At 40.0% G+C, this 15,391-nt stretch overlaps 1 protein-coding gene across 2 annotated transcripts; it reads left to right on the top strand.

Annotated features, from left to right (window-relative positions):
* The first annotated feature begins 5,377 nt into the window (after positions 1–5,377).
* Positions 5,378–12,021, top strand: LOC120433731. 2 transcript variants are annotated; one of them, XM_039600523.1, is made up of 7 exons: positions 6,673–6,747; positions 7,285–7,332; positions 9,314–9,432; positions 9,515–9,832; positions 9,918–10,008; positions 11,421–11,490; positions 11,577–12,021. In XM_039600523.1, exons 3-7 carry the CDS (start codon positions 9,360–9,362, stop codon positions 11,676–11,678), a joined length of 654 nt encoding a protein of 217 aa, XP_039456457.1. In that variant the 5' UTR covers positions 6,673–6,747; positions 7,285–7,332; positions 9,314–9,359; the 3' UTR covers positions 11,679–12,021. The 2 variants fall into 2 exon arrangements, with proteins under 2 accessions (XP_039456458.1, XP_039456457.1); XM_039600524.1 differs by lacking the exons at positions 6,673–6,747; positions 7,285–7,332 and adding an exon at positions 5,378–5,489.
* Positions 12,022–15,391: the final 3,370 nt, after the last annotated feature.

The following is a 15,391-nucleotide window of genomic DNA, read 5'->3' as shown; positions in this document are numbered from 1 at the left end:
CATCTGCACCTTCAGTTTGTATGCATATACATTATACTTACTATATTGTAGTGTCTATGTAAATAATGTTTATTAAAGAAAAGTGACTTAACAGAACCTTCTGTATTTGTATTGCAATACTTGGCAATAATAATAATAATAGTAATAATAATAATAAATTTTTAATAATTTCTAGTCTTTTTTTCTGTGATGTTCTTGTATTACTAAAGAAAAAACTGTTATTTTAAAAACAGATTTATCTGTAAGTGCATTAAAATAATCTGTGCAACTTGTTGCCATGTGAATCTATTATTTATTTATTTATTTTTAGAAAATGGGATGTGTTAAATATACTTCAAATTACATTTCTTGATGGTTTGTAACATCAGCAACAAGCAGAGCCAAAAAATAAAAAATAAACGCAAACTCTGACATGTTAAAATATACTTTAATACGCTGAGACTGAGCACTTTTTAGGCATGCAACAGGTCCTTAATCAACAGAATGAAGTATAAGATGTTATGTCCCCAAATGAGGACACAAGATCTTAGGAGGAAAAAAATGAGACAAACAGCTGTCCTTGGTTTCTACAGTTATGAGTATAGAGCCAACCGAGGTTTCCTGCTTTGAAGTTCAATGTTTTGTCACCCCATCCATCCCCTCCAGCCTCCTCCTTAAGTAGTGTTTGTGTCCCCAGTGGGAACACTCCCATAGGGATTAAAATCTGGGACTTTCCACCGGTTGCTCATAGAACTGAAGAAGCTTCTCGGATGAGAGGTGAAACCTCTTCAAGGAAACTTAAACAAGTCCAGATACTTTTCTTTCCACGCTCCTTATACTGTTTGTGATTGAATAGTCTCAGTTTTCCACATGCATTCAAATGGTCACTGGACGGCGCCGACACAATGAAACAAATCTGTTGGGTAATAAATTTATATGTAGTCATTTTTAATGAGAGGATGGCCTTCTTTTAAGAACCCATTCATTTATGCACATATTAATAGTATGAACAAGCGCATAAGGAGATCAGACTTTGTGCTCTTAGTGGCGTTAATTTAAAAAAGAAAAATTTCTTTTTCAGTTTTGAATAGGCTTTTACATCATTTAGCATCGCGTCCTTCGATCAGAGCTTAGGTTCATAAAAGTCCTCTGCAGAAAGACCTTTGTTGGATCTCACGTACTGAAAGATTAATGTTCTTATTTCTTTCATGATTTCAATATTTCAGGATTACAAACCATCAATGGTGTGCACGCTCCACTGAGGAGTAATTAAAGAGTGATTAAGAAGGACAGTCTGAGCTCTGAACGCAGCGGCACACTGAATTTTGAACACAAAAGAGCGAATGAAGAATGTTTTTCAAATGCAACCCATCAATTATATATAACTTCATCTCCTCTGAGTAATTCTACCTATTTAAATAGATTCTGTGTTTATTTGACACCCCGAGGCGTTTTGTATTACTGTGTGAAAGTGTGCACATGCACTGGGCCTTGTGTTTGGGCTAGCACTGGTGTTAAAATTCATGAAAAAACATTTTCCTTGTGTTTGCCAAAGTTAGTTTCATGCCCCTACTTGACCCTTTTTGTAACACTGTTGGGAGATATTCTGTATTTTTCCATATTGTATCGCTTATACACTGACCTTTGTTCGCCTCCCTGTTTTGTTGCCATGCAGGATACTGTGAGAGAAGAGGAAAAATGTTTTTTTTTTCTCTTTATGCTTCCCATTGGGAGTTGTCTAACTAAACTTAATGTGTTAAACAAAGCAACAATGCAGCACAGACAATCTTAATACGGCATTTTCAGTGAGAGAAGTGCAAAGCACATCATTGAATATATTGCAATGCAACACGTGGGAGTGAGAATGAGCCTTGCAATGACAAACCAAAGCCACAGCAAGAAAACCAAAGAACACAATGTGCAATAAAACATAACACAAAACAACAAAACACATTTCAGGAAATAGAAATGTGCTGCTATGGTGGATTAAGTGGTAGAATGAGATGACCACTAAATGCAGATTTGGTGTTTCAGCCCCAAGACTCACCTGCTAAAGTGTCACTGAGCAGATACAGAGCACCGAGCCTCCTTTTCTTGTGCAGAAAAGTGAATTAAAAACATGCTGTGAAGTGTTTCACATAGCTGGTGTTAGAGGACCCGCTGTATGTGTGCACACCATTTGCAACATTCCCTTTATAGATAAGATTTTCTTCATTTTCTGCCTCAAAGCTCTGCAGCTCTCAGTGTCTGTGGGTGATTTTACCAACTGTGAAAGCCTAAAAGAGAAGAATCAAAGACTAAGAGAATATTTTATTCTCAATATAGTTTAGCACAGTTGCGTACACCGATTTCCTGAATCTTTGCCCACAGTAGCCCCGAGGCTCAAAACACAACAACAGAAAACAAACGAACAAAAAAAACCCACAATGTTTTTTTTTCTTCTTTTTCAGAAAAATGCAGCTATTTGTACTTAAATTTAACATGGATGGAACTGAAGGCAGATTGATGTCATTTCCTCTGCTTATACTAGTAGTCAGCAGTGTCCTTGCCTGAAGTTTAAACTGTGTTTGAAAGCATGGAAAAAGGAGAGAATAGAGGGGACATTTTAACAAAGGGGCATTCACATAATATATTTCTGGATATGCTTTTAAGATGTAATGACATTGAAATGTCCATTTGAACCCTGAAAGCATGTTAGATTGAATTAGGACTGAGGAGATGGGCTGTATTATGCAGAGGTCTGCATGCACACTGAGAGCTGCACACACCCTTTCAAAGGACCACGCAGAGCTGACGAGGAAATAATCTTTAAGAGGCTTATAAACAATTAAATATTGTTGCTTGGGTTCGGCGGTGCTAAGAATTTTAAAGCAGTCCGTAGTTTATAAAGTCTTCATCTTGAATGTCCTTTGATAAAACATTCCCTTGTGATTTCGGTCTCCTCTTACGTCTTTTCAAACTTGGCTCAACAGTCTTGCTGTGACACCAGTGAGTGAAACAGGAAATGGCTTTAAGCCATCATTGCAGACTTTTGTTGTTTCGATTCCGAAACAAGAAACGCTGCCCCATTTTTTCCCCCTGAAGTGGTGTGTTGTTGAGTTTAGAAAAAAGACAGCAACAAAAGGGGCCCAGTTGTGACTCATTTTGTCAAAATGCCAAACACAAAGCACAAAGGCAAACCGCACAACTGTATTGCAAAACTGTTTTGTCTCGAGTATGTGTTAAAATTGTCTCGTACTAAAATCTTTGTAGATCAAAATGACACACGCATACATCTCATGAAGAGGGTTTTCTGTCATCCAACAACACACTGATATACTTAACATAAAACAGTACCATCTCCTCATGTGCAGTAATAAATTTTGCGACTGATTACAGACTTGATGAGTTATTAGGCTTACTGTGTCAAAACATTTCACACAAGCCGGATAACATGCAGCAATTGTTTTGAGGTAGAGCTGTTCTATCAGTGAGTCAGCCAATCAATCAATCAATCATGTGGCAGCAACACAGCGCATTTGTCAATGGAAACATGTTAAAAACAAGAAGATAAGAAACTTGTAGCATGGCTGTTGGTGACAGATGGGCTGGTCTAAGTGTTTCCGAAACTACTGAGTCACTGGGATTTTCCCCACATTCTAAGGTTAACAGAGAATGGTCTGAATAAAGCATCTTTTAGTAAAATGCATTATTGAGGTCAAAGGTCAGAGGAGAATGGCCGGATGGCTTCAAGCTAATAGGACAGCAACAGTAACTAGGGTGAGAATTTGCTGTAAACAACATGAAGCATGGATCCATCCTCTCTTGTAACCAGGGGTGCACATAAGTGGTCCACAGGTGCGCATTCGCTGTTGAAATAAAAGACGCGCACCAGATAAGAAGTTGCAACGCACGTTTGCGTATATATAAAAGGCACTGTTTTTGTCCGCTAGAGCGGATTTTCACGACATATTCTGCACCACATCTCTGTGCGTTCATCATTTGTTTGAAGCCAGCTCACCTCCTGCAACCACTATTCCGAGAATATGAGCTTCTTTTGCGGTTCGGACTCCTTCTGACATTTCTTTGGAGGTGGAGGAACACCAAAGTAATTGCTTAAAGGAGCTTGCTTCTTCGACATCTTTAAGAGTTCTAAACAAATGTCTGTCCACCTCCAGAAAATCTTATGTACGCAAACGCGCGTTGCAACTTCTTATCTGGTGCGCATCTTTTATTTTGACAGCGAATGCGCACCTGCGGACCACTTATGTGCACCCCTGCTTGTAACAGTTCAGGCTGGTGGTGGTGTCATGGCGTGGGGAATATTTTTGTGCCACTCTTTGGGACTAACTGAGCATCATTTAAATGCCAAAGGCTACCTGTGCCATGAAGCATTAAAGCAGCTCTGTGGGCAGGAGGGAGTCCAACCCGGTGTTAGCAAAATGTAGCTTATAAAGTGGTTGGTGAGTGTGCAACTTAATGTCACATTAAAACTTCATTAAAATGAACAGCCTTGTTTTCCACATAGCATTTGGGGAAAAATGCAATTTGAATTCCTCAACAGAAAAATGACCTTTAGTTTTTGTCATGCAGACCTCTATGAACATTCATTTCAGTACAGCTGACTGATAAAGGTGCACTTTTGATATGACTTGTTGAATGTTTCCTGCCCACTTGTCCTCATTCTTAACTCTGACAGTTTTTGCCAGTTGCAAATCTCTCAAATCTCTTTGCAAGCTCAAGCTCAAAGCTCAGAAATCACCCTTCTACCCAAGTGTGAATACAAAGCCACTAAAGCAGTGGCACATTAATCAGATTCACAGCAGTTTGTTTGCTTGTGCTTTGGTATTACACATTTTTACCATTTAGAAGTGAGATGTTATTCGTGAGATGCTGAAGCTCAACCACACAAAGAGAAAGAACCAGCCATAATAACAACACATTTGTTTCTGATGCAATTTGTGCAAGTATGTGTTAGAATTTTGCAACACACGAAGGAATTTAGAAAAAGGGCACATCCAAATGAGACTCTTTAGGGTTGCATCTCATTGTTACCAAGGAGGCTTGGGGGCATCCAAGGCTGGATTAGGCATACCAAGTTATGCTTTATGCTCTGCCCGGTTGGGCTCCATCCCTTTTGTTGGTCAGGAAATTTGGCTGGATCAAGACCAGAGAAAAGATCACATACAGACATCATATTTTTCCATTTTGTTGGTAAATATCCTTGTTTATTCGCTAACATTTTAAAAGAATAGAACAGGGGTCTCCAACTCCAGGCCGATGTCCTGAAGGTTTTAGATATAACCGTGGGTCAATACACCTGAGTCACATGATTGGTTCGTTACAAGGCCTCTGGAGAACTTCAGGACATGTTGAGGAGGTCAATTAGCCATTTGAATCAGCTGTGTTGGACCAAAGACACATCTAAAACCTGCAGGACACCGGCGCTCGAGTCCTGGAGTTGGAGGCCCCTGTGAATAGATTTTTCAAGGCAGGACATTTTGATTTCCTACAATGAGCATGGTTTCCAGGTGAGTTTATTTCCAGAACCAAGCCTTACTGATACAACAGGGGGTCCTAGGGAACAGGAAAAGCCAAGGTAAATACCCAGATAAACACAGAGCTAGGAACAGGCGTGAGCCTGATTGTGATACTGCATGTACTGCTGCAGCAATCTAGTGAACAGTGGGTGAATAAACCAGACCTTAAGTGGAGATTATCAACACCTGCTGTCGATCAAGATGCTCAACAGCAGGTGTGTCAGGTGGAGAACCAGTGGGAATGCCCGTTAAGAGAGCTGGCAATCCTGGCAGAACCTATCCCCTTGCAAGAAAATGCACACTGGCTAGGGTAGAGAAACAGAAAAGCATGAAAGAAAATCAGACAGAGGGAAGGAAAGAGAGAATTTGCTGTCCAGCACTGAAAGTTAGGGGGAACATAACATAAAGGGCCTCAGGTGATCAGCTGAGTCAGTGTCAGACTGGGCTGAAGGCAGGTTTGAAAATGTGAAGATGAAAATCTTTGTGTGTGAGGTTAGCAGGGAGTGAGAACACCATCTCTGACGCTATGTGGCTACAGCAGTGCTATCAGTCATCATGCATTGTGGTTACTTTAGTGCATGAGCATGCATGGGTTTGACAAATAGAAGAAAGCAGAATAGAAAACCCGTAATTTAACTCCTTTTGAACTGTGCATCATAAATAAAATGAGGTTCTAAAAGTGCAATGTTAGCTAGATCACTCACTGGGAATATGTCTGTGAAGGTTCTCAGTCACTGGGAACATTTTTTCCATGCAAAACTGCACTTTTGTGTTGAGGCTATCACAGCCAGGCTTTCTGGTATTGAACAGCAACAGCACTTTGTACAGTTATTTACCTAAACCATAATCTTACCTGAGCGCTAACCACATTGGAGGTTCGCAATCGCTTTCTAGAAGGCAAGACTGTGAAAACAGCAACATAAAAAAAGCTATCATTTGAAAAAATGCAAAAATATAGTTTCCCAGAAGTGCTTGATTGATAAATTCTGCAAAAGCTGATACAGGTTTTATCAGTTGTACTACACACACGCACAAACGTACATATTTACACCAAAAGAGATGTGTGGTGGGAAAAATAAGACTTTTACAGCATGTTCTGCAAGCAGCTGAGAGAAGCTAACCAACAACAACAGCTCTTTCCTTCCGAGCTATTATTATAAAAACCATCTTCTTCTACAGAAGACTTAAATTCATTCACTGTGCATGGACATGTGAGAGGATCAAGCTGTGCTCAGAACAGAGAACTGAGGTATTTTCTCTTCTGATGTCTCCCTATTTCTGCCAGGGGCTTTCCAAGAGGCATCTCGAATATTCACAAACATCCATCAATGCCTGAAAGGGTCAGAAACTAGTCACAGTCATTGAGAATCACACACTCACAGACACACATTTAATTATTTCCTTTATTTTTGGCTCCTGGAGTTTTCTTTAATCACAGTTTTTCTATCATCTCTTCCTCCGCGGCCTGTATCAGTCCAATGTAAGCGTGAGTCATAGGCAGCTCTTATGTGTGCAGGGGTGTGTGTATGTGAAACATGTGGGGAACAAAAATTTAAATATGCTTCCGGAAAATAAATGTACCTCACTGTGAAGTCCTCTGAAGTGATGGAAAGGTGTTTGGTACATGTGCATGTTTATATGTGTGCTTTAAAGTATGTGGTTAATGGTTAAGGGCTTCCTGTAGTAGATCTCTATGTGTGCATGCTAGAGGGCTACAGAAATGGATGATTGTTCTTAAGGACTTGTGTTTCACTAAAGTATGCACAATATTGTTCTTTTTTCACAGTTGCAAATATGAGAGGGAAAGCGGGGAGGGATAAACAATGCAAAACAGGTAATCACTACTAATCATGGTTCAAAGATGGTTAGTTTGGGGATGGTTTGCTGAAGTTAATGAGGAAAAAATTAGATGAGAATAAATCATTTGCATATTTCTTGGCAAAACGTAATGCTATATTTCCCTGTTTTCAAGCTGAACCTGCTCTCACTTTGGCCCATATGACTGGGTGCTCTGGTTGACAGTGCTCTGGTTGAATTCAGCCTAGCTGTTAACCATAGGCTGCATTCATTAATACAGCATTTTGGACAAACAGGCCCAGCACGTACACAAATAAAGTAATGCGGGAAGAGCACGCATGCGCAGTATAGCACAGACTGGAGGGCATCCGTGCAACCAAGCAATGAGTATTCCATCAGTCATGTACTGCCTACAATACGTCTTCAATCACACACACACACACACACACACACACACACACACACACACACACACACACACACACACACACACACACACACACACACACACACACACACACACACACACACACACACACACACACACTGTGTCCTGTTCATGCTCTCTCTTTGTAATTAAGGTTGTAAGACCCTGTGTGTGGGCAGAAATAAAGGAATTGAAAAGCTTCTTGGGTAGTGATGCTAAACTCTTTATCTACATTGCATTCAGGGTTGATCCTGGAATGGAAAAGTTAAAAGGACTCACAAATCATCATTCCTAATTAATGGATCATTATGTGATCTATCTAAACCCGATTGCCCTGAACTTTGCCTTGCTTACCTTCAGTCTGCAGTAGAGCAAAGTTTACTATAATATGTCATTTCACACATCAAAGCTGCAAAGAAGGAAATTGCACATGCTTGACACGCTCGTCATAATTTCTTCCATCAGAATTATGCAACATGTGACGTCTGCATTTAGAACCCCAAGACCAATATTAAACTTGTGCATAGTTTAAATGTTCGTTGGTAAATGGCCGGTATTTGTATAGCACTTTACTTAGTCCCTAAGGACCCCAAAGTGCTTTACACTACATTCAGTCATTCACCCATTCACACACTGGTGATGGTGATGGCAAGCTACACTGTAGCCACAGCTGCCCTGGGGTGCACTGACAGAGGCGAGGCTGCTGGACACTGGCGCCACCGGGCCCTCTGACCACCACCAGTAGGCAACGGGTGAAGTGTCTTGCCCAAGGACACAATGACCGAGACTGTCTGAGCCGGGGCTCGAACCGGCAACCTCCCGATTACAAGGTGAACTGCCAATTCTTGAGCCACGACCGCCCCATTAGCTTGATAGGTTATATAATATAACATTTGGAGCATCTTCCACACAGATACATTTATTTAGTGAAGGGAAAACTAAGTGAGAACACTTAATTATACTTAAGCTCAATTTAATTGTTACAATTTTTTGCTGAAGGGAATCATTATATACACTCCTCAAAAAAAATAAAATAACTAAACATAAAGAGCACCAAGCAGTGCAGGATCCCTACAAAATGACCTCTACACCACTGGTGTGGATGTCTCTGGCTGAACAATCAGAAGCTTCATGAGTGTGGCCTGAGGGGCTGACATCCTCTAATAGGCCTTGTGCTCACTGCCTGGTGTTGTGGAGCCTGACTGGCATTTGCCATAGAAGACCATAATTGGCAGGTCCACCAGTGGTGCCCTGTGCTTTCCACAGATTAGAGCAGGATGATCCTAAGCACATGTTACAGACATGAAAGGGTCTGGAGAAGCTGTGGAGCATCATCGGTGTGGTGGTGGGTCAGTGATGGTCTAGGGAGTCGTGTCCATGGATGGGAAGTATAGACCTATACAGGCTAGAAGGTGACACCTTGACTGCCATTAGGTATGAATGATGAAATCCTTGGACACTGTAAGACCCGACGTTGGTGCAGGGGTCCTGGGTTCCTCCTCGTACCTGGTCTCATGTGAAAATAGCATGCAGACAGTTCTTAGCAATACAGTAACTAACTGCTTCCTTTTTTTCTGCTGCTCCTTCTCAGATACAAATATAGCTGATTGTGAAGTTCAGCTCTCTTTCTCTCTCTGATGGTCATGATGTTTAGACTGAACCAAGGAGCACTTCTCATTCCGCTATTAGTGATGTGGCATGTCTTTGCAGGTACAGACATATTTATGTTCATCCTATTATCGAAATTTGTCATTACTGATGACTTATATTAATTAACTCCTTTAAACTATAGGAATCGCTAAAGACGACCACAGAGCTTTGCTGGTGTCCAGAGGAGACTCAGTGACGCTGATCTGCAACACAAGACAGAATAATACAACCCTAATCACCTGGACCAACGGCAGATCTGTTTTTCAATATTCCATTGTGCTGAATAGCACCCATTCAAATTTCTCTTTCCATAAACTGAAAATAAATCGTGAGTTACCTGCAAAGCTAATTATTTTTAGTGCTCAGCCTGAAGATGGAGGACTTTATACATGCTACATAACAGACAGAAGTGGTGTAAACAGCATTACATGGAATTTAACTGTGTCTGAGGACCCCAGAGGTAGGTAGGACAGAAAGCAGAGCTAATAGCTGCTAGTAAAGGTCAAACAAGCACTTGAAATTAATTCACTGCTGATTTTATCCAGATTCCATTTCATCAAAGTATTTTCTATACATACTCCCATCTGCAATTGGAATCCTTCTATGTGGCATCACACTAGCTGTCTTTATCTGTGGGTGAGTAAAACCTTTTAACTACTTCATTCTAAGCATGAATACTGTGGTGGGCGTGGTCTGTGGTGCCATGCGGACGCACTTGCACGGCATCTGCAGATCACGCCCGCCGTGTTAAAACATGGGGACTCAGGGGTTGGTGTGGTTGTGGTGTGATGCAACTCAATAAAGATGGCTCAAACCTGTGACCCGTGGACTCGCCGTGCCTTATTCACACCACAAATACATAAATGTAATTTAGGATAGTTCTGAATAATCAGTACTGCTTAAGACTGGTTAGAGTGATTCGATCAATAATCTCACACAGTAATATTTTGTCTTTTTTGTTGACCAGATTGTTTAGTCTCAGTTATATGTTCAGCTTTTGAAATATATTTGAAGGTTGCAGCACATTAGATAAAAGACAGAAGTGGAGTCTAGTTTGTGGTGCTCCTAGTTTGGTGTTCATTAACTAAATCAGCCATCAGTGCCTTTTGATGATGTATCTTTCTGTGGAGCAGAGACCGAAAGAGTTCAGAATCCATAGGTTCGGAATCAAATATCCAAATATCTGAAATCTGTTGTTGTAAATCAAGGTTTGATACAGAGGGAAGTAATCCAACAAAATATAAGTCAGGCCACAGGAAAGACCACACTGTTGAATGCTGAATACATTCAAGGATTATCAGAGAGGACAAGGAGAACTCACAGTTTCTAAGTACATAGGAGAGAGACAGAGGCAGGTATAGAGCACATTATGGGAGGAAACCACAAAGGTCGGGAATGCAGGAAGTGAAAGATGAGAAATGAGAGACAATGATGAGTACAAAATAAAACAGGAACAGAAATAATGCAAGAAACAAAACAAAACATGCAGCCTAAAGTTTCTGCAGGGTTCTCACAAGACTCTTTGGTGGAAGTGACATGAGAAAAGTGTTTCTATACAACAAACTGCACTCAGACACATTTATTATATGCTTTTTAAAAATCTGATATACTCCATCCAAGGGAGGCTTGTACGCCAGTTTAGCTTTCGGTATTTTGTGCATGATGACCTGATGTGGACATTCAGGGAACTCAGGACTAAACAAATAACCTGGAAATTAATAGACCTACCTGCACCTACCTGAGCCACAGCTAAAAGAAATCTGGAGAACACAAAGAAAGACATTAATCTGTTGTCATAACAGAGTACGCGCATTTGTCCTGCTCATAGACATTTTGGTGGCACAAGGCGTGAGCTATACTGGGCACATAGTTTTAATGTTGTGATTGAACAGTATTTATCAGATTTATGATGTTAAAAAATTATTACTTAATTTCTCACATTGGCAAATGTTTTGTGTTTTTTGCATGCTTTGTGTTTCTTACTGTAGGATGTGCATTTCTTTTCCTAACCCAGTGTGAGGTGTTTCATTATTGCTTTTTCTCTGCAGAAAAATTGTGATGAAGACACTGAATCAGGATCCAGTCCAGGATCAGTTTCCTCCCCAGTCAGGAGAAGAGGTCAGATCGTCACTCACATGTCTATGCCTTTATTTTCTATCTTAGAACCTCCACTGATTTTTATTTTTCTCTTTTTGTCTGTATAGGCAGTTCTTCCTCAACCACAGGGTGGCACTATTTGTTGTAAAAATAAAAAGCAGAGGCGTCAGTATATGGAGAGGGTGAATACAATCTATGATAATGTCTAAATGGATTAACAATCCACAAAAGGGAACACCATCAGAGGGAGGACAACAGTGCTACTATAGCCAATAGAACAAATCCCTCTGCTTACAAGAAGCAGCCAATTAGAAGAAGGTTTGTATTAAAGAACACGAGAAGGGAACTAAACGTGTTGTTTCAGGGACAGGATGAACTGCAGGCCTACCAAATAAATAGGGATGATATGAAACTGTGAATCAGAACAAGTCAAGTCCAAGTGTAACTTGAATCCTTAGGAATTTTCCCTAAAGTTTTCACTTTATGACAATAATGTATTCTCAGCTCAAGCTCATTAATGTTTTTTCCTCCAAGTTTTCATTATAAGCTTGTAACAGGGAGATTGTTCTTTTTTTTTTAGCGTGTGTGTGTGTGTGTGTGTGAGAGAGAGAGAGAGAGGGAGGGAGGGAGGGACTGTTATTCTGTCTGTAAACAAAATAACTTGAAAGAAAAAACCTTGCAGAGTGGGGTCATGTTAACGATCCTTTAAAATTTGGCTTATGTCCACCAAGGCCTTCAAGGTCAACTTAATGATGATTCTTACAAGTGTGGTGTGTATTGTCAACATGTAAAAAATTAAAAAAAATCTCTATAAAGATTTAAAATATCATGCCAAAATTTTATTCAAGGTTGTGATTGCCTGAAGGTAAAAGTAATAATAATGCAATTCGGAGCTGTTTAAAACTTTGTTTATTGCTACCATTGTTTGTACTGACAACATATAAGGGATATAAGTGAAATGGGGTCAAACTTTCATAAAGGTACTATCCCCTTAAATGTAAAAACTGTTCTCCCTTGGTGGAGGTTTGTGCTCTCGGAACACTTCTTGTAATATTTATATATTGCATAATTTTTATTTATAACTAGTTTATATTGAATTATTGTTTAAATATTATATTCATTATGATTTAATTTGTCATGTGCTTAAACTTCATGCACCGTTAAATGAACTGCTTTTTTGTCCCCTGCAAGTAACCACTTCCTGTTCTTGGCATCACCTTTACAAGCACATGTAGACGTGATGGTGAAGCTTCACTTTGTCTCTCTGTAATCATGAAACATCCAGATCAATCAGATATTCTCTTTAATTCATTCTTAGCTGTGTGCCATGTCCTCACAGGTACCGCACAAGTTTTTGATGCACATTTTCTGAGTGTAGTAGCAGAATTTGTTTTCATTGAAAGCATAGTGTGCACACTGTGCTTTGCCTGTGAGGTAGGAGAAAGGTGATTAGAGCTGGGTCTACAGCCACACACACTATGATTCAAGATCTTCCTCTGTCTTTAGTGTACCTGACGCTGTAGTGGACTTGTGTCTGAGAATAATAACAAACACTGATCTATTAATTAAATGGACATTCATGGGAATCGATTACAACACCTAGTAGAAGAAAAATGATATGGTTATATTTGGCATACCTGTCATTCATGATGAGGCTATAATAACTAAAGTATAGTGATCGTTTTTTTCTCCAACACCTTTGAAAAGTGTGAGTTTCCTGTTTGTACCTTTTCTTTGCAGTTAAGCTTGTGAGACCCTGCGTGTGGGCAGAAATAAAGGAAATGAGAAGCACCTTCTGTACTGCTAGACCCTTGATCTGCATCTGTGGTGGATAAAGTCATTTTTGTATGTCAGGAAGGCTGTTACTCATAACGCATAGTTACCTAATTAATGAGATCTGATTAGACGTTTCAAACGAGTTCAGTTATTTATTAGGTTTTGCATTATCTAATACCATTTCCATTGAACATATAAGGTTTTCATTTTTTTAAAACATTTTCTTTCCTCACTTTAAACCTTTAGTAGAGCAGAGTGCACCAAAGGTGTCATTTTCCACAGCAAGGCCACAAAGATGGAAATCATACGTTAAAGAGTGTTATATACACACACACACACACATGCACGCATTCACGCACGCAGGCACACACACACGCACGCACGCATGCACGCACGCATGCACGCACGCACGCACGCACGCACGCACACACACACACACATAAACAATGTTTAAAATTATTTTGAAAATCTAGAAAACCTCAATTTAATTGAGAATATACAACTTAACTGACCACTATTAACTGGCCACTTTATTAGGTACACCGTGTTAGTATCAGATTAGATGGTAATTTTTATTTCAGAGCTAATTTAATTCTTCATGGCAACGGGGGTGATGTGCTTTTGGTTGAACATGATAGCATATTTCTGCGGATTTGTAAGCTCCTTGATGTGACTTTACCATCCCACCACATCCTAAAAGTGCTCTGGTCAACAGACATGCTAACTGTGGAGGGCGTTTGGTACTGTGAACACATTCTCATGTTTAAAAAAACAGTTTGACACGATTTGAGATTAGGATTTGGTGCGTTACCCTGCTGGAAGCAGGCATCAGAAATTGGGTACACTGTGGTCATAAAGTGGTGGACATGGTTATTTAAAAAATACTCATCTTGGCTGTGGACATTTCACTCAGTTTTTACAAAGACCCTCACACCATTACACCACCAGCAGCCTGAACTGCTGATACAGGCAGTATGGATCCATGTTTTCATCAAATTCTGTCTCAACCATTTGGATATAACAGCAATAGAGACTCATCAGGAAACATTTCACCAATCTTTGGATGCCCAGCTGTGGTGAGCCAGTACCAACTGTAACCTCAGTTTCCTGTTCTTAGCTGACAGGGGTGACACCTGGTATGATCTTTAGCCCATTTGCTTCAAAGTTTGACATATCATGTGCTCAGAGATGCTCTTCTGCATAACTCAGCTGTAATCAATGGTTATTTGAGTTACGGTTTCCTCCCCATCAGCTCATAGCAATGTGACCATTCACCTCTGACCTGTGGGACACAGCATTCTTAATTTCACATACTAAGTTTATTAAATTTGTTTTTTTTAAAAATGCATTACCAAAACAAAACAAACAACATGCAAAAACCATAAAAACAAAAAGGTTTGAGGTGGTAACCAGAGTGTCAATAGTGGGACAATATGTGTGCTTCTGTGATTGTGTAAAGGGACTTATGTCAGTGACATCACCAGGGTTTCTAATGAAACAGTTTTTAATTCAGTCATCAAACAAAGCTTAATGAGAGCATTATACACAGCAGGTGGAGGTGGAGGTGGGTTTGACTCTTGTAACTGTTGTTTTACACTCTACATTTAACACCTGAAAGCTGTTGCTAAGGTTTAGCTATTGTGCTCTCAAAACATTCACATTCTCACCAGAACCCGTGCACCATACAAATCATCATTATCAGCAAATCCTCACAGTGAAGGACAGAAAAAAGAATCTCTTGTGTTTCTATTATAACTATAACTATGTCACTATAAGGCAGTGTTACTAATCTTGTCTCATATATTCAGGTATCTGAAACACCTGGAGAGTGGTAAGATATTATTATTGGTCGCTGCTTTTACTCTCCAAAAAGAATTATGATGAGGACGCTGAAACAGGATCCAGTCCAGGATCAGTTTCCCTCTCAGTCAGGAGAAGAGGTCAGAAGATGTTTGTCATGTTATAGGCAGCAACTCTCTCAACCACAGGGTGGCACTGCTTGGTGTAAAAATAACAAACACACCACTGAGTATATGGGCAGGCTGAATTCAATCTATGATGTCTAAGCAGATCCTCTTAGACATTGTCGCTGACATTATCAGTTAGAGCCTGAAAGGTCCTGATAAAGTTTAGTTATTTAGCTCTC

Source organism: Oreochromis aureus, linkage group 16 (genome assembly GCF_013358895.1).
Source record: "Oreochromis aureus strain Israel breed Guangdong linkage group 16, ZZ_aureus, whole genome shotgun sequence".
Lineage (NCBI taxonomy): Eukaryota > Metazoa > Chordata > Actinopteri > Cichliformes > Cichlidae > Oreochromis > Oreochromis aureus.
The sequence above is the reverse complement of the archived record's forward strand: the minus strand, read 5'-3'. Positions and strand labels throughout refer to the sequence as shown.